The 22,494-nt window shown below is 42.3% G+C and overlaps 1 protein-coding gene across 2 annotated transcripts in view; it reads right to left on the bottom strand.

The window, feature by feature from the left end:
• Positions 1 to 692: 692 nt before the first annotated feature.
• Positions 693 to 22,494, bottom strand: part of TMEM38B (transmembrane protein 38B) — a 44,980-nt gene continuing 23,178 nt past the window's right edge. Inside the window, exons 5-7 of one of the 2 annotated variants that reach the window (XM_083352513.1) lie at positions 7,838 to 7,955; positions 4,161 to 4,414; positions 693 to 3,754 (exon numbers count right to left, since the gene is read on the bottom strand). In XM_083352513.1, coding sequence (XP_083208639.1) covers positions 4,202 to 4,414; positions 7,838 to 7,955 — 331 coding nt within the window. In that variant the 3' untranslated portion in view covers positions 693 to 3,754; positions 4,161 to 4,201. Of the gene's footprint in view, positions 4,415 to 7,837; positions 7,956 to 22,494 lie in introns of both variants that reach the window. The other variant, XM_083352512.1, reaches the window with a different exon arrangement.

The raw sequence follows: 22,494 nt of genomic DNA, 5'->3' as shown, positions 1-22,494 counted from the left end.
CACAAAAGTACTGACGGTGGCATAAATAAGGAATAAGGCAGTCGGATTGAAACTCTTCTTTTAAAAAAAAAGTATGAAAAAAGTATGAAAGCAAAAAAATATATATGCTTATATCTAAGGCAGGAGTGTCCCACCTTGGCAAATCTAAGCTTGTGGACTTCAACTCTTATAATACCCCATACTGGCTGACGAATTCTGGGAGTTGGAAGTCCGTAGGTCTTTAAGTTGCCAAGGTTGGATACCCCTGATAGGTTTAAGACGCACAGCTGAACCCAAAAGAGCAAAGTGAAGGGCTTAAGTGGCTGCCTCATAAATGGAGAGAGATTTAAAAAAATGGGTAGTTTAATACTATGTGCTAGGAATGAAGGAAAAACAGCCTGACATAAGTGAAGCACAGACGACAGCATCCCAGCTGTTCGGTTCAACAGGCTGGTGTGAGCATTACTCTTTAAAAATCTTTTTCTTCCCTCAGGACACTCACACAACAGTTCAAAGTTTCTGCCCTGGTATTCAAGCTCACTGAGATTGGTTGTTCCAATCAAAGGCCCTCTTTTCTCACTCCCAAGACCATGGTTTCTTATACTAGCAGGAGGGGGGAAAAATGTAGTTGCCTAAAGGCAGAGAAACATTGCATGGACAAGATGTTAAACTTCTGAAATAAAAAATGAGCACTCAAAACTGCCTTTCCCTTTGCTTTTTATTCAATATCTATTGACATGTATAATTGCCTCATGGCCTTTTATTAAAAAAAATTAAGTAATCCAGGGATAAACAGATCTCCCGTGTTTAAAATCCCCCTCTACTGTCCGTGGAATAGGCTTTCAGCCAATTATTTAGCAAAATGATACCAATTATGACGGGCAAAGTAAAAAGTGGCCTATAAAATGTTGATGCAAACAGTGCTAAATATCAAGTACTGTTTCCTTTATACATGAGGAGATTTTGAAATGAAATGGACATTTGGAAATCTCATGGAAAAACTGGGGTCGCCAAAGACCCCAAATTATCTATGTTTCTTCCTTGCTTACTATAAACCCAGACTTCTTAATCTAGCCTCTGTTGTTTGGAAGTTGGAAAGAGACCATTTAAGTAATATCACTTAGCTTGTCCTTAATAGCCGTCTGTTAAGATGAGCTTCCCTCATGCATGAAATTATGAAAAAAAAGATTACTTAGGGCAGGGGTCAATGTCAAAAACATAAAAATATGGGGCAGAAGAATACAGGTCTTTTGCCTTCTTCAGATTCCAGGGATTAACCACATGTTTAGTGATGGATCTCAATGTTTATTTATTTATTTATTTATTTAATAATATTTATATACCGCCCTTCTCCCGAAGGACTCAGGGCGGTGAACAGGGCAAGAATAAAAAATACCAAGTTACAAAAGTTAAAAAAGAATTAAATATATGCCCACTAAAAACAGTAAATACAAATATTAAAACAACAGGGCAAGAATAAAAAATACAAAGTTACAAAAGTTAAAAAAGAATTAAATATATGCCCACTAAAAACAGTAAATACAAATATTAAAACAACAATAAAAAACCCCACCAATCCCCCATCAGGCCAGGCCGGCTTGTTCGAATAAGAATGTTGACTTCCCCATCAATGTTGAGAGACCAGAACTGGAGAAGGCATAGCAGAAATCTTTCTCCCTGCTATCGTTCTTATTCCACATTTAAAACAGATGCCTTGTGGTTAGATGGCAGCTCTTCTGGTTTTACCAATGCACCATTGGGTGCTGAATAAATGTTCAGAGCAATCAAACTGGTCAAAATCAAAGAGACTTCAGTCCCATACTTCTCATAGTCTAGGCAAGCTGAAATGTTGTGCTATGCAAAAACTGGTAGCTAAAGTCTTCTTCAGCTCCTGGTGACTTCAGGGAAATATCCATGTAGGTGTGTTTTTTTTTTCCTGGCAGCAAGACAAAATGACTTACCAAAGCTTACCTGGATCAATGGCCCTACAAAGTAGGCCAGGCCAGGAAACCAAAAGCAAACATACTAAAATACTGTTGCCCAAATTGTAGCTCTTCCTCTTGTCTCTCAAGATTATTCACACAGCCTGTTACAAGCCCTGGTAGTCTCTCATCCATGTATAAAACAGATCCAAATTTGATTAGCTTTATAAAAGTTTAATTGCCATTTCAATTAAAAATAAGCAAATGCAAATATTTTAAATGGGACAAAATGTGCTTCCGGTCCTGTAGAGAAAGAACATAAGCTTTTCTGGGTGAAGAAGCAGAATGTGTAAGCCACTAAACTTTTCATGTCCATGTATTTGCTGATCATATTATTGGCACACGAAGAGCCAAACTGTTTCCATTGTTTAATAGCAGGTTTTTTAAATGCTGAATTCAAATGCAAGGCATACCATCTTCTAACTAAGTATCTTAGAGTAATTTTAAATACATTTTCACATTAATGTATGCTATAAAGCCTACACTGTAATTACTGTGAGATGTTGACAAGAGTACCAAAGGCATTTCACAAAAAATCTTGGACTAAAAAACATCAAGACATTTGTTCAGCCCAATCATACAAAAAACATCAGTGATTTTACCAGCATGCATTAAAAAAAAATCCTCTCATAAACATCTGAAGCACATTGGCTGCTGGTGTCTGACTCAAGTATTTTCCAAGTTCAAAATAATGCTACAAGGACATTTTAATACACTTTTTGGACACTCTTGTTCTAATCTTCAGCAATAGAAGATTTAGAATGAAAACTGCCGTAAATGATATGACAAATAGTTATTCTTTTTTTAAAAAAATTCCCTGTTTCTGCTTCATTTTTGATCTGGATAAAAGATTTTTAGTAGTTTATAAAAGACAGATTACAAATGTTAGCCTCAAAATGCTTGTGAACAATATCAACCAAAGAAATGGAGGCACTTTGATTGAGACTAGGGTAGGCCACTGTCTGTGCATTATAGGCTGTTAGGTGATTAGGGAAAAGGAGATTTCCCTGCAATTCCCACCAATCTTCCTGGCAGATAAACTGCAATCCCTGTCTTGTCTTTTTAAATCTCTGATAAGATTCCAAATAATACTCTCATTTTCAAAATTATGCATAAACAGTGTCTCAAAGTTACATTACATAAGAAGTTTGGTCTCAAAAAATTTCATTGTCCTGCAAAAAAATACAGCAGAGGTATTTACAAATCATTTAATGTCCAAAAATCTTAAAATTTAGTTTGAAAAATTGGTGGAAAAATATATAAATTAGCTTGTGATGCAAGCCAAGTGTGAACGCTTAAGAATTTGTGCTTTCAAATCAGGTCATTAGTATATCTAAAATTAAGAAGTGTCAATGTCAGAAAAAGTATACATCCCACAAACCCTAAATAAAAATATTTGTAAATTAAAAGATCGAAAGAACCTATTTTTGTCAAGAAAATATCAGTTCAGTCATAAGAAAGCAATAAGGAATATGCAGTCCAAACATACATATGGTGAATCTTCTCCCAGTGCTATTTAAAAGTGCCCAACTTTGGAGGAACCATACTCTAAAACCTGGCTCTTACGTATTTCCACTATGGGGAAAAAAGAGAGAGAAAATACTTTGACAATTTTTTAAGTTAGGCATTATTTTCTTAAATAAAAAACACAATAAAAATGAGCAAACTCACAGTATTTGATCACAGTATCTTTATCATTCTTCGATGTTCTATGATGCTTTATGTCTTTTGTATTTTGATTTTAAATGTGGTTAGCTTCCCAGTCACTATAGCGAGATGGTCAGCCATCTAAACTGAATAAATTTAATTAGGGGAAAAAAACCTGACATGATGCATCTTACTCAATTATGAATTTTAGTTTAAAAAACATAACCAACTTCCGAAGCTACACAGAGCCGTAGGGCAGGAATAGCCACCAAGCTTTCTCTAATCTGGTACCCTTAGGGCTGTGGTGGCTAGAAAGCATAGGAGCTGTCATCCTAAAATGTCCAAATGACAGCAGGATGGGAACTGCTGCAGTAAACAATACGAGCAGTTCATGGACAATATAAGAGATTCACTGAACTACTGTTTGCCCTGAAAACTTCTCTGAAGGACCAGTGCAGCAATCTTCTTGTCACAGAAATTACGTCATGCACAATAGTCATTTCACATCATCAGGAAAAAGAAATACTACGGTACATTTTTATGGGCACACACAAAACAAGCCATTTTGGCTGTCCTTAGCACTTTTGAGGTTCTCATTGAGTTTTCTTTGCCTGTTTCTTTTGCACTGCCTCACTCTTCTCTCCATCAAGAAGACAGTCACAGGCTGAGGAGATGCCATTCAAGGGTCCTTTGATCTCATCCATGGCTTGTGAACCAGTTGGCTTCTGGCCAAAGAAGAGGCGAGCCAGTGTTTCCTCCAGGGAAGCAAATGGAGAAGTGGTGCATCCTGTCACCATCATGTTTATCTGCAAGAAAACACATAGTAAGTGCCTCAGCTCTGCAACTAAAACTGGATAAACTCAGCCTAAATAATTTATTTATTTTATTTATTTAGTTATATTTATATACCGCCCTATTCCCTGAGGACTCAGGGCGGTTTACAGGGAATTAAAAATCCAAAATACAAAAATTAAGAACAAATTAAAAAGTATTAAATTAACCCTGTAGTCAGTTAAAAAGAACCCCAAATTAAAAATTCTTCCTCAGTCTGGGCCAGAGAGCTGAAAAAGCCAGGTCTTCAGGCCCCGGCGGAATGATCGGAGGTCGGGGGCAGTCCTCAGCTCCACCGGCAGCTGGTTCCAGAGGGCAGGCGCTCCCACTGAGAAGGCCCTATCCCTGGGTGTCACCCGCCGGCAATCTCTCACCGGCGGAACCCTGAGCAGACCCTCCCTGTGGGAGCGCACTGGGCGAAGGGCTTTTGATGCCGGCAGCAGGTGTTCCCTCAAATATCCCGGACCCAGGCCATGTAGGGCTTTATAGGTGATAACCAGCACCTTGAATTTCACCCGGAGGGCAACCGGAAGCCAATGCAGCTCGCGGAGTAGAGGTGTTACATGGGAGTATCGGGAAACCCCCATTACAACGCGCGCGGCCGCATTCTGCACCAGTTGAAGCCTCCGAGTGGTCTTCAAGGGCAGCCCCATGTAGAGAGCGTTACAGTAGTCCAAACGGGAGGTCACAAGCGCATGAGTGACTGTGCGTAGGGCGTCTCGGTCCAGATAGGGACGCAACTGGCGCACCAGGCGAACCTGTGCAAAAGCCCCCCTGGTCACGGCTCCTATGTGATCTTCAAAATTGAGCCGTGAATCCAGGAGGACACCCAAGTTGCGAGCCCTATCAACGGGGGGTAACACCTCACCCCCCATCATTAGAGGTGGAATAACATGGTTAACCCGAGACGCCGATATGCACAGCCACTCGGTCTTGGCGGGATTGAGACGAAGCCTGTTTCTCCCCATCCAGACCTGAACCGCCTCCAGGCACCGGGACATCACGGAGAGGGCATCACTGGGTTGGTTCGGGGTGGAAAGAAAAAGTTGGGTATCATCAGCATACTGGTGATACCCCACCCCAAAACCACGAATGATCTCGCCCAGCGGCTTCATGTAGATGTTGAACAGGAGCGGTGAGAGAACCAACCCCTGAGGAACTCCACAAATGAGAGACCTCGGGGCGGATCTCTGCCCTCCTGTCAACACCGACTGCGAGCGGCCCCGGAGGTAGGAGGAGAACCACCGTAGAACGGTGCCTCCCACTCCCAACCCCCTGAGACGTCGCAGCAGGATACCATGGTCGATGGTATCAAAAGCCGCTGAGAGATCTAATAGGACCAGGACAGAGGAGCAACCCCTGTCCCTAGCCCTTCAGAGATCATTCACCAGTGCGACCAATGCCCTCTCCGTGCTGTGTCCGGGCCTGAAGCCCGATTGGTACGGGTCCAGATAATCAGTTTCCTCCAGGAACAGAGGGAGCTGATGCGCCACCACACTCTCAACAACCTTCGCCAGAAAGCGAAGGTTGGAGACTGGACGATAGTTGTTTAAAACAGCCGGGTCCAAAGCAGGCTTCTTGAGGAGGGGTCTCACCACCGCCTCCTTCAGGGCGGCAGGGAAGACACCCTCCTTCAAAGAAGCAGTTATTACTGCATGGAACCAGCCTCGTGTTCCCTCCCGAGCCGCATAAGCTAGCCAGGAGGGGCACGGATCCAACAAACAGGTGGTGGAGCTCAGTCTCCCCATGATCCTGTCCACATCATCAGGGGAAACAGGGTCGAACTCAGTCCAGATAACATGCTCAAGACCGCCTGATTCCTCCACATCAGACTCTGCCCAGTCAGAGTCCAGGCCGGTCCGGATCCGAGCGATTTTGTCCGCCAGATGATGACTAAACTCCTCGGCTCGTCCCTGCAAGGGATCCTCTCTCACCTCCTGATTAAGGAGGGAGCGAGTCACCCTAAACAGGGCGGCCGGGCGATTATCTGCGGATGCGACAAGGGCGGCAAAGTAGTTAGACTTCGCCGTCCTTATCGCCGCAAGATAAGACCTTATAATACCTTTCTGAATTTTTACCCCACTTCTCTTGAAATTCAGCAGTTTGCTTTTAATAAACCAGGTGGGGGAAAGCAACCGTTCTAGAATTCTTTCCAATCTTTTTAGCAGCACTAACCACAGGAGGAGACTATATTTTCTCCTGTGTAACAAAGTAATGAGCGCGGTCGTGTGTCTTTGCTCTCCCCTTGTGTTGCACTTGTATTTGCGGGGGGGGCGCGTATGGGCACACTGGAAAGCACACTGAATACGTTCCACTCTGGATGACTTGATTAGGAAACAGACAAAAGAAAGGTTTAGATTAAAGCAGTCAGCAACATTCAGAGCCACTGCCCGACTTGCCTCTCCCCTAGAGATTCATTGGGCAAATTAAGTCTGGAATAATTTCCCCTGAGATCTCAAGCCACACCCAAGTCCTTTTCAAATGCAATCTTTCTTTTGCCAGTCTCTTCCACCATACCAAAGTGGGGCTCATTCTGTTTGGTTTTTTCCAAAATTTACCCTGCTGAGAGGCAGAGTTCGGAATCCCTTGACATAATTTCTTTCCAACGTTCTGTTGAGCTGGTGGAATGAATGAAGAGGCAGGGATGCTAAAGACACATTCTGGCATTGGAGGTTTGTCTTCCCAGGGAGAATTTTGCCTATTAGTTCTGCTTTCCCAAAGAAAAGAAGATAAATAACTGTAGGAGGGGGGGGGAAACTGATTCTGGCAAAAGGAAATACGGGTTAAATGGGTTCTGTCCAAGCTTGGCTTGTGATCAAGTGGTCAATCATTATGGTCCAATAGAAAAGTAAAGTACATTTACAGATGGGCACTGTCCATACATACTAAAAAGCCAGCCAAATCCTTAGCAGATATTATCGCTGGGATCCCAGTTGTGCTGAGAAATACTAAGCCAAGATATGAATTGTCATTAGGAGAAAATATAGTTGGTTTGGCAGTGAACAGAAATACTGTGCAATAATCATACAATACAGATGTGAATCACTCCTTGGAATGCGAAATTGTCTCACATTAAAGTTATGGAAGTGATGATTTTCTCGCACGTTCCTGACTGGTTTCCCTTTTATTCTTTAGGTCCTAATAGAAGACAGATGTGGAACATGCATATATATAAAAAACGGAATGATGACAGCTATAGTTCAACACATCTGGAGAGTACTGGACTGAAAAAGGCTGACATACATAATCAAAGCGGGAAAGGATCCTATTAGTATTATTATTTAATGTTCAAACTATTGTATCTGCCATATGAATGTGCCTAATAGATGTTATTATTGTAACACGATAAAAATATGTTGAACACACATCCACAGAAACCATAAACCAGAAAAACTTACCTTTGTGATCACCAAAAAGAGGGTGTAAAGTAACATGAGATTGTGCTTTGTTATTGGAAGATAAAAGTTGCACTGCATTGTGAAGAGCACTGCTCCCATCAAACTTACTTTCACAGGACTAGGGGGGGAAAAAGGAACATACAAAAGGCAAGATGTATTTTTCAATTCTCTATTCTCAAAATACATATTCACTCATCATTGCTGTTAACGGCAAGGCTCATTAACAGGGCTTCCTTCAGACATTTAATCTGTTAACTTGTTTATAGGGACCAATGCTCATTAGCTGGCTGGCAATTCAAAATATGTTTGTTGAATTTTTAATGCAGCAAGAAGTTAAGCCCAACTGATCTCAATAATACTTATGCCCAAGAAGATACGGTATTGCCATCCAAGATTCTTGGTTCTCTTAGGCAGTGGCGTAGCGTGGGTTGTCAGCACCCGGGGCAAGGCAAGTAATTTGCGCCCCCTAACCCGTGGATTTTAGCACTCGAGTCTGCCGCAGGGAGCCCCGCATCCTGGGCGTCCGCTGCACCCCCCACCCACGCCTCCCCCGGGAAAAGGGGGAAGGTCTGGCATCCCCTCCCTCACGTGCGGCAGAAGCGCCGGGACCCGAGGCCGTGCCAGGAGGCGGGCGGCGCAGCGGAGCCTCCGCTTCGGAGCCGGTGGGGGGGGCGGCTGGGGGCACCGCCGTCCCTTTCTTACCTCTGATGCCTGGAAGAGAGCGGGACCCGCCAGCGCAGCTGCCCGTCTCGCTCAGGCATGCACCGCGGCTGGCCGGGGCTTCCGCCGGGAGCGCATCCGGGCGCGGGGAGCGAGGGAGGGGGCCGGCACGACGCCCCGTGAGCTTGGCAGCCCTTGGCCGGAGCTGCGGCTGAGCCTGGAGCCACACCAGCCCACACCTGCTGCCCCGGGAGAGCTTGGCTCGCTCCTCTGACCCCCCCTCCCGCCACCGCCGCCCCCTCAGCCACGTGTGCCGGGCCGCCACCGTGGGGGCCGCTCTAGCACAGAGAGGGGAAGGCCGGTCCCCGTTCGGCCCGCCAGCCCCGGGAGAGCCCCGCGCGAGCGCCTCGCCAGCCGCTGAACTCTGGCTTTTGAGCAGGAGCGACCTTGCCCTGCTTGCCCTTGCCCGGCGCCGGGAGCAGCTGCCGCCGACCGCCCCGCTTTTCGCAAGCCCCGCTACGCCGCCGCCACCTGCCGCGGGGTGAGGGAGTCGGGGCCGCACCGGCGGGCGCTTCTCTGGCAGTGGGGCATGCTGGTGCCCTGCACTGTGCTCCGTCTGCGGGGACTGCCCTGGGAAAGGTGGAAGTGCAGCTTTGGTCTGGGATGGCTCCGAGCCCTGTCTGGCCGGCTTTGTGCCTCCGTCCCCCAAGAGTAGCTGGTTGTGAGTTGCTGCTTCCCCGAGTGCGCCTCAGCCCCGGATCCCCCCCGCGGGACTCCAGCCGCGCGAAGGGCGCTTCGGCGCGTCTTCCATCCCTCCCGAGTGCGAGCGCGCCCCCCCCAGATGTTGCGCCCGGTGCGGCCGGCCCCCCCTGCACCCCCCACGCTACACCACTGCTCTTAGGCCAGGGGTAGGCAACCTCGGCTCTTTTATGACTCATGGACTTCAACTGAGTCAGCTATGCTGACTCAGGAATTCTGGGAGTTGAAGTCCATGAGTCATAAAAGAGCCGAGGTTGCCTACCCGTCTTAGGCTATATACTATTAAGAAATAAAGAAGAAAAAAGGGAATTCACATGGACTTCTCTTCTAATAATACACTGTTTTAATTTCTCTTCAGGTTTTTTTTAAACCCTCTATGAATATGTAGAGTATTACGGTAGATAATATGCATACTTGTGAGACTTCTATACTACTCCAGGCAACAGAACACCCTTAAAGTGACACATCAATTGGATAAAATTAAATTTAATCATTAAAAACAAATTAAAAATCGAAACAGTAGAAAAATCCCAAAGGAATGATAAAACAACTTATTTATATGGAATTTTCTCGTGTAGATTAAGATAAGGAGATAAATGAATCACTTGGAAGCAGATATGCTGAAAGGCTTGCTTCTACTGGTGCTAATCTGGTTTTCCAGACATGTAGGAACTAGAAAAAGAGATCATACAACATACAAGAGGACACACTTGCTGAGATATCCTAGACATTTTTTTTACATCAGAAGTGTGCAATCTGTCTCAATGATTGTATGTGGTGTTGAGTTTGGCTTCAATTCACTTGATCATGCCATGCTTTGGAGCAGGAATAGGGAACTAAATCCAGCAGCCCCAAGCTCTGTTGAACCATGTTAGGTTTTGTGGCTCTGTACCATCTTAAACAACAAAGCTCATATCCATGGTTTAGAGTTACATTTAAATCAGCACTAAATTGTTGCGTTCTGTATCTGCACAAGGTAAAATCCTTTTTAAAATCCTATTAAATTTGTTGTGTTTATTAGAATTACAGTATACCCAACTCACATAACTGCAACTCTGAGCCATGTACTTCAAACAGCACATACAGGCATACCAACAATATATTGCAAGTTAAAAAAACCCACATCAACAAAAAAAAAGAAAATCCATAAAACAATGTCTTGAGTCCATAACACTGCAACAAAATGAGCTCTTTTAAAATATTTCTCTTTTCATCAGCTTTACATCGCTGCTTGTAAATATTTAAAGCTGCTTTTTCTTGGCCAGCATATATTTTTAAAACAGGAAAAAAAAACCCCAACACATCTGTGGTGAATTAAACTGACAGAAATTATAATGTTCATAATAGCTGAAGGATTTAGCTCATACGCCCAAGCATACTGTCTTCCTCTTTTTCTTCCTCTACCTGAGCAAAGCTTATTTCTGGCAACAAATCTGCTTGAATTTCTCCATTTCTCTCTTGTCATTCTTTATTACCAAAGATAGTGCCATGGAAGCAGGGTGCCTAAGTGCTTCAATGCCCCCGCTGCTTTTATCACACTGGAAGTCACAGCCCTGTTTTCAAAATAATCATTTCCACAAAAAAGCTCGTCTGGAAGTCAGACCGACAGGGCAAAGGGACCTTAAAATGCCCACCATGAGTTCATTTACCTCTTCCAGCAGTAGGCCATGGCCGGCCAGCCACTTACAGCTCTGGCTTCCTATGGCAGAAATAAAAGTGGAAGCAATTTAACGCTCCCAATTTAGCTTCTGTGAGGCCAAGCTGGATGCTGCAACTCAAGCAGTATGCCCTGTGTGCTAGGAATGGGTTTCTCACAGCACGTTAATATCACTCCTGTAAAAGTTAGGAGGAGCCATTTAGCCACTGAATCCAACTCCCAGCTCTGAACAAGAATTGAAAATCAAGTATCTGTGACCACTGGCTCTCCTGCCTCTCATCCAAAGAAAGGGAGTCCACCATTTCTCTGGGGTAACAGCTTCTACTGTCAGATTGTTCTTACTATTAACCTTCCATTAAAATATGCCTTCCTGTGACTTAAATCCATTAAAGAATTGGTCTTCCAGTCAGCTGCAGTTTCTTTTTCCTTTACCTGAAATTTTTTCTTTTAATTGTAAGCTGCTCAGAATGACTGAGATTTGAAATTCAATAGAATAAAGTAAAATAAATGACTATGATTACATTTCCCCCTCAGTCTTCTCAAGGCTGTACATTCAATCCAGATTGTTCAATCCTTCTTCACTGAACTTCATTTCAGATCAGGTTCTCGGATCACCACCCTTCTTGGACCCTGTTTCAGTCCAATAACCTGCCCAAGGCAGGAGTCCTTACATCATCCTGGACAAATGATTGTTTAATCTTTTCTTGAAAACTTTCAGTGATGGAATGCCCACAACTCTAGGAAGCAAGCTATTCCACTGATTAATCGTTCTCACTGTCAGGAAATTACTCCTCATTTCCAGAATGTGGAATCTACCTCAGATGTGCTTCTTGTCCAGCCCTCAGGTGCTATGGAGAACAAATGAAATCTAATGATCACTAGATCAGCTAGATGGCAGATTAACAATCTGTTCTGCAGAAACTGTAGATATGCCCAATATCTCTCATGTATATCAGAATCCCTTTTTTGAACTCTGGAAAAAAACCTGTATGGGTTGTACCTCCGGACTGCACAAATCAAAGTAAGACAGACCAGCTGCCTGCAATTAGTGCAGGTTCGCATCCCACCAGTCTCAAGGTTGACTCAGCCTTCCATCCTTCCCAGGTAGGTAAAATGAGGACCCAGATTGTTGGGGGCAATTAAGCTGACTTTGTAATAATGCCGCTTTGGGGGGGGGGTGAAAGCCCTAATAAGCAGGCATATACATAGAATGAAGGCTATTGCTAAGCACATTTGATTTGTGCTTAGATTGTAAGCCGCCCTGAGTCTTCGGAGAAGGGCGGGATATAAATGGGATTAAAATAAAATAAAAAAAATAAATAAACTATTATGTTGTAATTAAGAGAGCAGTCGTCAGGGTGATGGATCATTAGTCCTTTGGGGAGAAAAAAAAACAACTTGATTGGACAGAGTACGCAGACCTTACCATGCATGCCACTCCGATTCGCTTTCTGAATGATAACCAAATGTGAGTTTTCCCAGTGTTAGTAATTTTAAAAATTTCAGTCAGGGGAAACTATGCATCATGGCTCTTATGGCATCTTACATTTTATCAGGCCAAAAACCAAGAACGATATGTGGCAATTCTTCCAAGTTGAGTTCTTTATTGTTGCACACCTATAGACAAAAGTCCTTGCCAGACTGAGGGCTCTACTATCTGCATACACGGTATGCTCTTAGGGAAGGGCTGTCTTCACCTTCGTTCTCTCATATAGGGGATCTGAGATGAGTTGCCTGTTGCTCTCCTGGAATGCACACACACACACACACACACACCCTTCCTGGGGATTCACTTCCTCACTACATGCCATCTGACATACAAAGTCTGCAGACAGCAGCACAGCATGCCCTGTCCCAAATGCCAGTGAAGGAGATTCTCTGAGTGCAGTGTAGTTTTACATCAACATCCAACTGGAGGAAAGCACAGCAAAGCAGCTGTGTGAACGCACTTCTTCCATATCGTGTTCTTATTTTCTTCCCATTACTCTAACTCAGCTCCTCATTAACTTTATTTCCGAAGCATGAGTCATCCTATCCCAATTCTGTATTGCCCACAGAACTGATTAGCTTTCCTTCCACCCCTTTATCCAAGTCATTAATAATAACAAAGAATGTAAGGTCCAATGATGAAACCTCGTGGCCTCTCACTTGACATTCTAGGTTGATGAGGAAGCATTGATAAGCAGGCTTCAAGTACAATTCCCAAGCCGGTTATATTGATCCAGTTAATTGTCATGGCAAATATATACGGCATTCTCTCATTTAAGATGGTTACCCAATATAAAAATAAAGTATGGTCTGGGCCAACTAGTATGTAGATCACTGGATGCTTTTTCTTCTTTTGAAGATATTAACCAAAAATGTTCCTTCATTTCCTATCAGCTGGCATTTCACCCATTCTCCAGTTTCTTAATGATAATGTATAAAGGGGTTTGTCCAGTCCATCAGCAAATTCCTTCAGTACTTTAGGTTGCAATTTATCTGGCCCTGAAGATTTATATTCATTCAAAGTGAATTCACAGAATAGAGAATGACAGAATTGAAAGGGACCATGAAGGCCTTCTAGTCCAACCCCCTGCTCAGGCAGGAAGCCCTATACCAGGGGTCCCCAACCCCCGGTCCATGGACTGGTACCGGGCCGCAGCATGCCAGCAACCAGGCCGCACGAACAAGTAAAGCCCCATCTGCGGGATGCAGGCAGCACACAAAATCACATCCCTTCCGGTCCATGGAAAAACCTCTCTCCATGTAACCAGTCCCTGTTGCCCAAAAGGTTGGGGACCTCTGCCCTACACCATTTCAGAAAAATGGTTGTTCAATCTCTTCTTAAGAACTTCCAGTGTTACTTCTAGAGGCAAGTTGTTCCACTGATTAATTGTTTTAACTGTCAAGAAATTTCTCCTTAGTTCTATGTTGCTTGTCTCCTTGATTAGTTTCCATCCATTGCTTCTCATCCTGGCTTCAGGTGCTTTGGAGAATAAGTTGACTCCCTCTTCTTTGTGGCAACCCCTTAGATATTGGAACATTGCTATCATGTCACCCTTAGCCCTTCTTTTTATACCCAATTCCAGCAACTGTTCTTTTTTAGACTCCAGTCTCCTGATCATCTTTGTTGTTCTTTTCTGCACTCTTTCTAGAGTCTCAACATCTTTATTACATTGTGGTGACCAAAACTGGATGCCGTATTCCAAGTTTAGTATTACCAAGGCATTATAGAGTGGTATCAACACTTCACACGATCTTTATTCTATCCCTAGGACTGCATTGGCTCTTTTGGCAGCTGCAGCACACTGCTGGCTCATATTTAAGTGACCGTCCACTAGGATTCCAAGATCCCAATAATTTTTTCCTCAATGGGATTCTATCAATCTTGTTCTACTTCTCTATCCAACTTTTCGCAATTGTCTACAAGGACCTCTTATATATGAGTCAAATAAGGAAACGTTCAGACTTTTCTTAATTATTTATTTATTTGACTGGGCCAGTCTCTCTTAATCCTCAACACACAACCGTTTGTTTGGCAACCTTTTGAAGTTACAACAGCACTGGGAAAAAAAACTTACAACCAGTCCTCACACTTACGACCACTGCAGCATTCCCCACGGTCACACGAACAACCTTCGGGCACTTGGCAACTGGCCTGTACTTACGACAGTTGCAGCGTCCCAGGTTCACGTGATCGCCATTTGCAATCTTCCCAGCCAGCGTCTGACAAACAAAGTCAATGGGGGAAGCTGAATTTGCTTAATGACTGCATGATTTCACTAAACGGCAGTGATTCACTTAACAACCATGGCCAAAAAAGGTCATAAAATTGGATGAGACTCAATTAACAACCACTTTTCTTAGCGACAGAAATTCAGGTCATAAGTCAAGAGTATCTGCACCATCAAGTTCTTTTTAAATTTCTGAGCAGGAATAAGACACTTTTAATGCCTCCTTCCTTTCTGTTGCTTCTATTTCTTTGATCAAATTGTGCCCTTCAACCACAAGGACTGGACTGCAATCCTGGTACTCATCCCCACCGGCACTCTCACACCTATGGAATCGCATTCCCTAGAGTAAGAATTATGTCCGTCTCGTGTATCTTCCACACTCTGAGCATTAATGTACAAAGGACGTTAACTTTTATGTTCTCCATTACATTTCACCGAGTGGTTTAAGAGGTCCCATCATGGCAGCATTCCCATTTCCTTCCAATCTTTCCTGGAGGTCTATAATAAAGGGTGTTGGTGAGATGCAATCCGCTTTGTGCCAGCAATCCATCATCCAGATAATTCAGACCACGGTACCAGTAACCAGATGGCTCCCATCTGCATAATTTCCAACACTAGTCATAGTCCTGCAGTATTTTTCCCACCCTTTCTGGGGTTTTTTTCATAGACTTAAAAGTATGAGGGGGGGGCTGGGGGAGGTAGGGGTATTGGGTGGGTTAGGGTATAGGTTAGGGGTAGGGGGGGATGGGGTTTATGTTCAAAAATGTACTTCAAAACTTTTTAATTTGGGTATTGTTGTAGATTGTGATACTAAAGAAATTAATCTGATGTTGAACTTGATAACAGCAGCACGGTTACTGGTGGGACAATATTGGAAGGAGGATAGTTTGCCTTCTATAGAAGAATGGGTACTTAAGGTATCGAATCTTGCAGAAATGTCTAAGATTTCTGCTTATTTGAAGGATCATTCGCAAGAAAGATATATTTCAGTTTGGAGGAGATGGATAGATTATATTCAGAATAAATATGGGACTAAAAAGTTCCATTTAGCTTATGAGTAGATTTTAGATTTTTTTTAACTTTAGTATTAGTATTGATTATATTTTTGTTTAAGTTATTATTATTATGTTTTTAATAATTTGAATGTATCAATGTTAAAGGGGAGTTAAAGCACATTATGAATTTGGTTAATTTTATAATGGATAATTTTAGTTAGAATATGATTATTATATTTATGACCCTGTATTCAGTTCTGGGAAGTGGGGGGGAGGTGGGGTTTGGGGTGGGTGGTTTTGGGGGATGTTTTGTAAAAAAATTTTTTTTGTAAAACTCTTTAATTAAAAAAAAAACTTTTTAATAAAATAAAAAAGTATGAAAACATCTGCGGGGTGCCCAGTTTATGAATCCTCATCCTAGAGCTTCAGAGTCGTGCTGATATAGTTGTAGCTGCTCTTGACAGTGCGATCGGTTCCCGAAATGGATTAGCAGGGAGAAATAACGATAAGCTAGAAGCTAAAATTTGGCAATTCATTGCTCAAATCTTCATATATTTTCTTCAAATGAAATTGTGCTCTTGCACTTGCGGCCAATATACGCCGATTTTTATTTCAAGGCAATGCACAAACTTGATGCAAGCATTCTAGGTCATGCCCGTAAACCGCAGGCATTCGTCTTCACTTCGGTTTATTAAGGCCTTCACCAAATAGGAAAGGTTTTCTTTCCTTGCTCTCTTCTGAAGTTAGCTAAGCACCAGCTGTCAACTTAAGAAGGAAAAGAGATTTGAGATTAAAGATTCCCCTTCTTAAATTTCCCTGCTGAACTCCGCTGCTAAGTTCCTCTTAGCTTATTCCGTAAAGTCTTACTCTCAATTATTCTTAATATTGTTCTGAAGTTGGACCTTCTCCATCTCCATCCTACTTCCTCCTACAAAGCAGGATGTTCATGGATGGCAAAGATAAAGCCGGACTACTAAAAAGCAAGATGTTCGGAATCGAAGGACAGATCATCTTTACCTCCCATTGCAATTCCTTCCCCAAAGTGAAGCTTACATGTTCATATATTTCAATAATATGAAAGATTAAGATCCTTTTGCAAAAATGCTCTCCATACATAAGTAAAGGTAAAGGTTCCCCCGCACATGCGTGCTAGTCATTTCCGACTCTAGGGGCCGGTGCTCATCTCTGTTTCAAAGCCGAAGAGCCAGCGCTTGTCCGAGGACGCCTCCATGGTCATGTGGCCTGCATGACTAGACGCCAAAGGTGCACGGAACGCTGTTACCTTCCCACCGGAGTGGTCCCTATTTTTCTACTTGCATTTTTACGTGCTTTCAAACTGCTAGGTTGGCAGAAGCTGGGACGAGTAACAGGCGCTCACTCTGTTACGCGGCACTCGGGATTCGACCCGCCAAACTGCCGACCTTCTGATCGACAAGCTCAGCGTCCTAACCAAGAGAGTGTATTGTTCCAATAATCTTTTCCTTGCAGGCTATCTGCCAACGTCCCTTGAAAAGAAATCATTGACCTATAGGAAAAACTTAACGCTAAACTCCAAAAGCAATCTAGGGGGGAAAAAAACTTGTTCAAAGATGAGGACTGATTTCATAAACTTTAAGACTAGGCTTAAGATCTTGCTTCCACCTTGCACTCAGATGATAGCTTTGATGCTTCTACCAGGGATTAATGCAAAAAAAGGGGGGGAATACTTAATGTCTCTACTGAAAGATCTGGATTTTTCACACTTGTTTACCAAGCAAAATTTAAGAAGTTGCTACAGTATTAACCTTTCAAGTGGTAAACAGCTCAAGGCCAATCTCTCCCACTGTGATCTTAGTCGATCATTCAGCTCTTCAAGGGAGGTCTTTCTGAAGATGCACCTTTCTGAAGTATGTAGTACTTCTCTTGCAGAGCTTTTTCGTGGAATTGTGTTGGGCCCTCACTCACTTGGTGCTCAGGAAAAGAACATTTGTAAAGATACATCTCTTTCTCCATATTAAACCATTAAGTTGATACTAACGAAATAAAAAGTTAACAGTGGGTTAGGATGCTGAGCTTGTCAATCAGAAGGTCGGCAGTTTGGCGGGTCGAATCCCGAGTGCCGTGTAACAGAGCGAGCGCCTGTTACTCGTCCCAGCTTCTGCCAACCTAGCAGTTCGAAAGCACGTAAAAATGCAAGTAGAAAAATAGGGACCACTACGGTGGGAAGGTAACAGCGTTCCGTGCGCCTTTGGCGTCTAGTCATGCCGGCCACATGACCACGGAGACGTCCTCGGACAAGCGCTGGCTCTTCGGCTTTGAAACGGAGATGAGCACCGGCCCCTAGAGTCGGAAACGACTAGCACGCATGTGCGGGGGAAACTTTACTATATTAATATTAATATTTTAAGCTTTTAACATTTTATATTTTGTTTTAATTTTGTTAGCTGCTTTGAGAATTCCCTAGAACGGGCAAGAAATAAAAAGAACCACATTCTCAATAATAACTGAATTAGAAACTGCAGTTTAATCCTATTTCCTAATCAGGATCTGATACTAATCACTTATTTCTGTTATGATCCATCAAGTCAACTATGATTCCTGATGACTAGCCCCTGCACTTTTCTTGACAGCATTTTCAAAAGTGACTTGCTAGTACTTTCCTCTAGGACTGAGAATCACCAGGCTGTGCCTTGGGCAGAATTAGAATTCACAGTCTCACAGCTTCTAATCCAGTACTTTACCTACCAGATGAAATTGGCTCTGTATCAGTATATCACAGAAAATGAAAGGCCCTTTGTCACTGGTTCTGCAAACTGATAAAGAACAGCAGCAGTGGCTAAAAAGAAACACCATCCCCTCCAGCAGAAAAAGAACAGCACATTTGATCCCCTTAGGATGAGTGTAACTTGGTTAAAACACTAACCACCTATTAATAATAAGTAAGTTGGAAGGGACCTTCGAGGTCATCTAGTCCAGCCCCCTGCTCAGGCAGGAAACCCTATACCATTTCAGACAAATGGCTGTCCAGTCTCTTCTTAAAAACTTCCAGTGTTGGAGCATTCACCACCTCTGGAGGCAGGTTGTTCCACTGGCTAATTGTTCTAACTGTCAGGAAGTTTCTCCTTAGTTCTAGGTTGCTTCTCTCTTTGACTAGTTTCCATCCATTGCTTCTTGTCCTGCCTTCAGGTGCTTTGGAAAAGTTGACTCCCTCTTCTTTGTGGCAGCCCCTGAGATATTGGAACTCTGCTATCATGTCACCCCTCATCCTTCTCTTCATTAAACTACACATACCCAATTCCAGCAACTGTTCCCTATATGTTTTAGCCTCCAGTCCCCCGATCATCTTTGTTGCTCTTCTCTGTACCCTTTCTAGTGTCTCGACATCTTTTTTACATCGTGGTGACCAAAACTGGATGCAGTATTCCAGGTGTGGCCTTACCAAGGCCTTGTAAAGTGGTATTAGTACTTCACGTGATCTATTCCTAGATTAGTCACTACTATAATCCCTCTAAACCATCTTGTATGGATCAAGACTACATCCGGCCTATGACTTCTTTCCGACTACTTTCTGAGAATATCACTGTACTTAGTAGCATTGCGTTCTAGTCCCCAGGCTTTGACGAGAATAGAATTGTCTTAAGACACGTCCCTCTAAGTGGAGTAGTATAGCTGTGGTGGAAGATAACTAAAAGGCCAGCTGAATATAGAGAGGGGTTCTACTCACAGCAGGCTCTATCGGGATTTTGCCTACAGAAATTCAGATTCAAGCAGGATTGCTTCATAGCTGAGCTCTCTGCTTTAAATGTCATAGCCATCTACAGTATTCTTATTATTGTAATCAGTGCTGGACTGATTTTATAGTCTTAAAACCTTAAAGCAGTAGTGGTATAAATACTTTTGGTGAGAGTAATTGCATCTTCTCCCCTTCTTAGCAAAGTAGGCAATGTTAAAACAAATTCATAGTGATGATTTTCTAACTATAGTTTTATACTTGTTCCTTGGACATAATATTCCAGAGGGGGAAAAATCATTCAATGAACTATTCCAGCAGTTGTCTGATCTCAAGTGTAAATTAGATCTAGGGATAGATTCACAGGTATGGTATCAAAATACTAAGGACAATTTTGAGATATTTAAACAAATCAGGGGAGCATGCAAAAGAGAGATTCTTGTAATAATGATGAATTCCTTCACACAGACTGGCTAAATTTTCAAGTCATGATTTCTATATATCCTAAATAATTCTGTCTTAGAACCAACCAACCTTCAGAACTGACCAAGGAGAGACAACCCTAGTCTTAATCCTAAGTAGCAACCACGATCTGCCGCACGATATCATTGTTGCAGAAATAAGAGGATACAATAACCGTAACGCTACCGTATACTTAACATACAAATGGGAAACCGCCAGCAGGCCCAAAGAAGAGTTACATCTGATTACAAAAGGGGGGAGCTTCTCAAAAATGAAACTAGAAGAAAATTTAGAAAATTTAGAAAATCTTCCACAGAATAAAAATACGCCAGCCAAATCTAGAAAAAGGCCAGCCTTTCTAGTAGTATGCCTGAAGCTATGGAAATTTAGAGGCAAGGAAAGGAAACAAAGAGAAATTGATTGGAGAACCATGCAGGGACTGACTGGCTTCTGGAATTCTTTCTAACTTCTTCACCAGCAGTGGCCATAGAAAGTGTCTATTATTTATTCCATGTTACAAGAGTGTGTGTGTGTGTGTGTGTGTGTGTGTGTGTGTGTGTGTGTTTCTGCTGTTCTTGGATCGCAATATTGCATATTTCTATGTATGTTTGCTTTGGGATGCAGAGTTTCAGATCTGGGTTACATTTATTTATTTATTTATTTATTTATTTATTTATTTATTTATTTATTTATTTATTTATTAGTTTTTATAAACCGCCCTTCTCCCGAGGGACTCGGGGCGGTGTACAGAGGAAGGAAGGTATACAGACCGAACAATAAAATAATAAGAAACACTAATGAACACAAACTGGGACCCCAATTAACGCTATCATGCCAGGCCAGCCTGCTGGAACAAAAAAGTTTTTAAGTCGCGACGGAAGGTACGGAGGTCAGGGGCCATCCGGATTTCGGTAGGTAAGGTGTTCCAGAGGGCTGGCGCACCCACTGAGAATGCCCTCCCCCTGGGGGCCACCAGCCGACATTCCTTGAGCAGTGGCACCCTGAGGAGGCCCTCTCTGTGGGAGCGCACAGGACGGTGGGGTGCTGACATCGGCAGAAGGTGCTCCCGTAGGTAGTCCGGACCCATGCCATGTAGAGCTTTGAATGTCATTGTTAGCACCTTGAACTTCACGACCAAGAAGAAGCAGCTTCCCAATTCCCAAGTAGGATCCCCCCCGGAATGTTATATATATATATATATATATATATATATATATATATATATATATATATATATATATATATATATATATATATATATATATATATATATATATATATATATATATATATATATATATATATATATATATATATATATATATATATATATATATTCACCATAGCACATTTTCACCCCTTCTGTTCATCTTCTGGAAAGTTATGCTGTGGACAGGTGGATGGAGAGACAAGTTCAAACCTTTACATAACTTCATCTAACATTCCATTTGGCTTGGAACAGACAGAAAATGTGCTATGAGATAAGGAGAAAGAAGAGGAAGCATTTAAAAGGTATATGACAAAAAAAAGGAAGGGGGAAAAATAAGATGATCTTTAGGTGTATCTGAAGCAAAAAAAAACCAAAAAACTAGGAAGGCGGTCAGACACTAAATGATAAAGGAAGGAAATATATCCTCAGAGAGGACATGGTAATTACCAAGAAGCTGAATGAATTCTTTGTCTCTGTGTTTACAGATGCTTGAACAGAAGCCGCTAAATTTTAGTAAAAAAAAAAAAAGCATAGCAGAAACTAGCAAATTCAATGACCTGCACATTCTATAAAAGAAATGAATATGCCAGCCAAGTGGACAAATATAATAGAAAATAATCAAGCAAGCACAGAGGTTACAGGGCAGATAGATACCTGAGTCTGGACTGACTTTTTTCAAGGAGAAAGCAACCAAATATCTGAACTGCAGTAGGAAGAGAAAATATTATAGAACAATTTGAGAGATTACATTGCATAATGATGAGAGCTAGTTAAAAATTCAAAATATTAAAAAAAATGAGCAGTTATATGTAAAGGATCAGGTAAGAGGACATCCTGCAGATTATAGGCCAGTTAGTTTAACATCTATTATCTGCAAATGGGTAGAGGTTTTTTTAAAAAAAATGAACAACCTATGAATATAGGGGAACAAGCCTTGTTAAAGAATTGGCAAAGATATATCTTGCTTTTGAACAGGATGGAAGTGACCTGTCAACACTTAGATTTTCAAAAGGTTTTTCACAAAATGAGTTGTCAATAGTTGCTGCCTTTTTTAAAAAAAACTGCCTTTAGAAGAGCAAAGGATACAATAAAATGGACACATTTCTAAATGGAGGATAATAAACTAAGTCTCTCAAAGATTTGAGTTTTTCACTTATTCAGAACAGTTCTCGATTTGTGGGCGATACTAAACCATTCTGAGTGATAAAATGCAAGAGTGTCTGTAAAGAGTTCCAGAAGGATTTCATTAAACTGGGGAAATGGTTAGCTAAATGGCAAATGCACTTTAAATTGCGTAATTGTAAAATGAAAGCATGCTGGGGCAAAAAATAACAAAACAGGAAAAAAACAACCCAACCCTAAATTCACCTGCACATGGCTGGAACCTAAGTTTTCTACTTTTCACTAGAAAAAAACATCTACAGCATGCACGGCGCATTTGGGTACAGTTCTATCACCACAAAGAAAAATGATACAATGAAGCTGGAAA

The sequence above is a fragment of the Vipera ursinii genome (assembly GCF_947247035.1).
Source record: "Vipera ursinii genome assembly, chromosome: 2".
NCBI classification, from domain to species: Eukaryota; Metazoa; Chordata; class Lepidosauria; order Squamata; family Viperidae; genus Vipera; species Vipera ursinii.
This window is presented reverse-complemented; position numbering and strand designations above follow the sequence as displayed.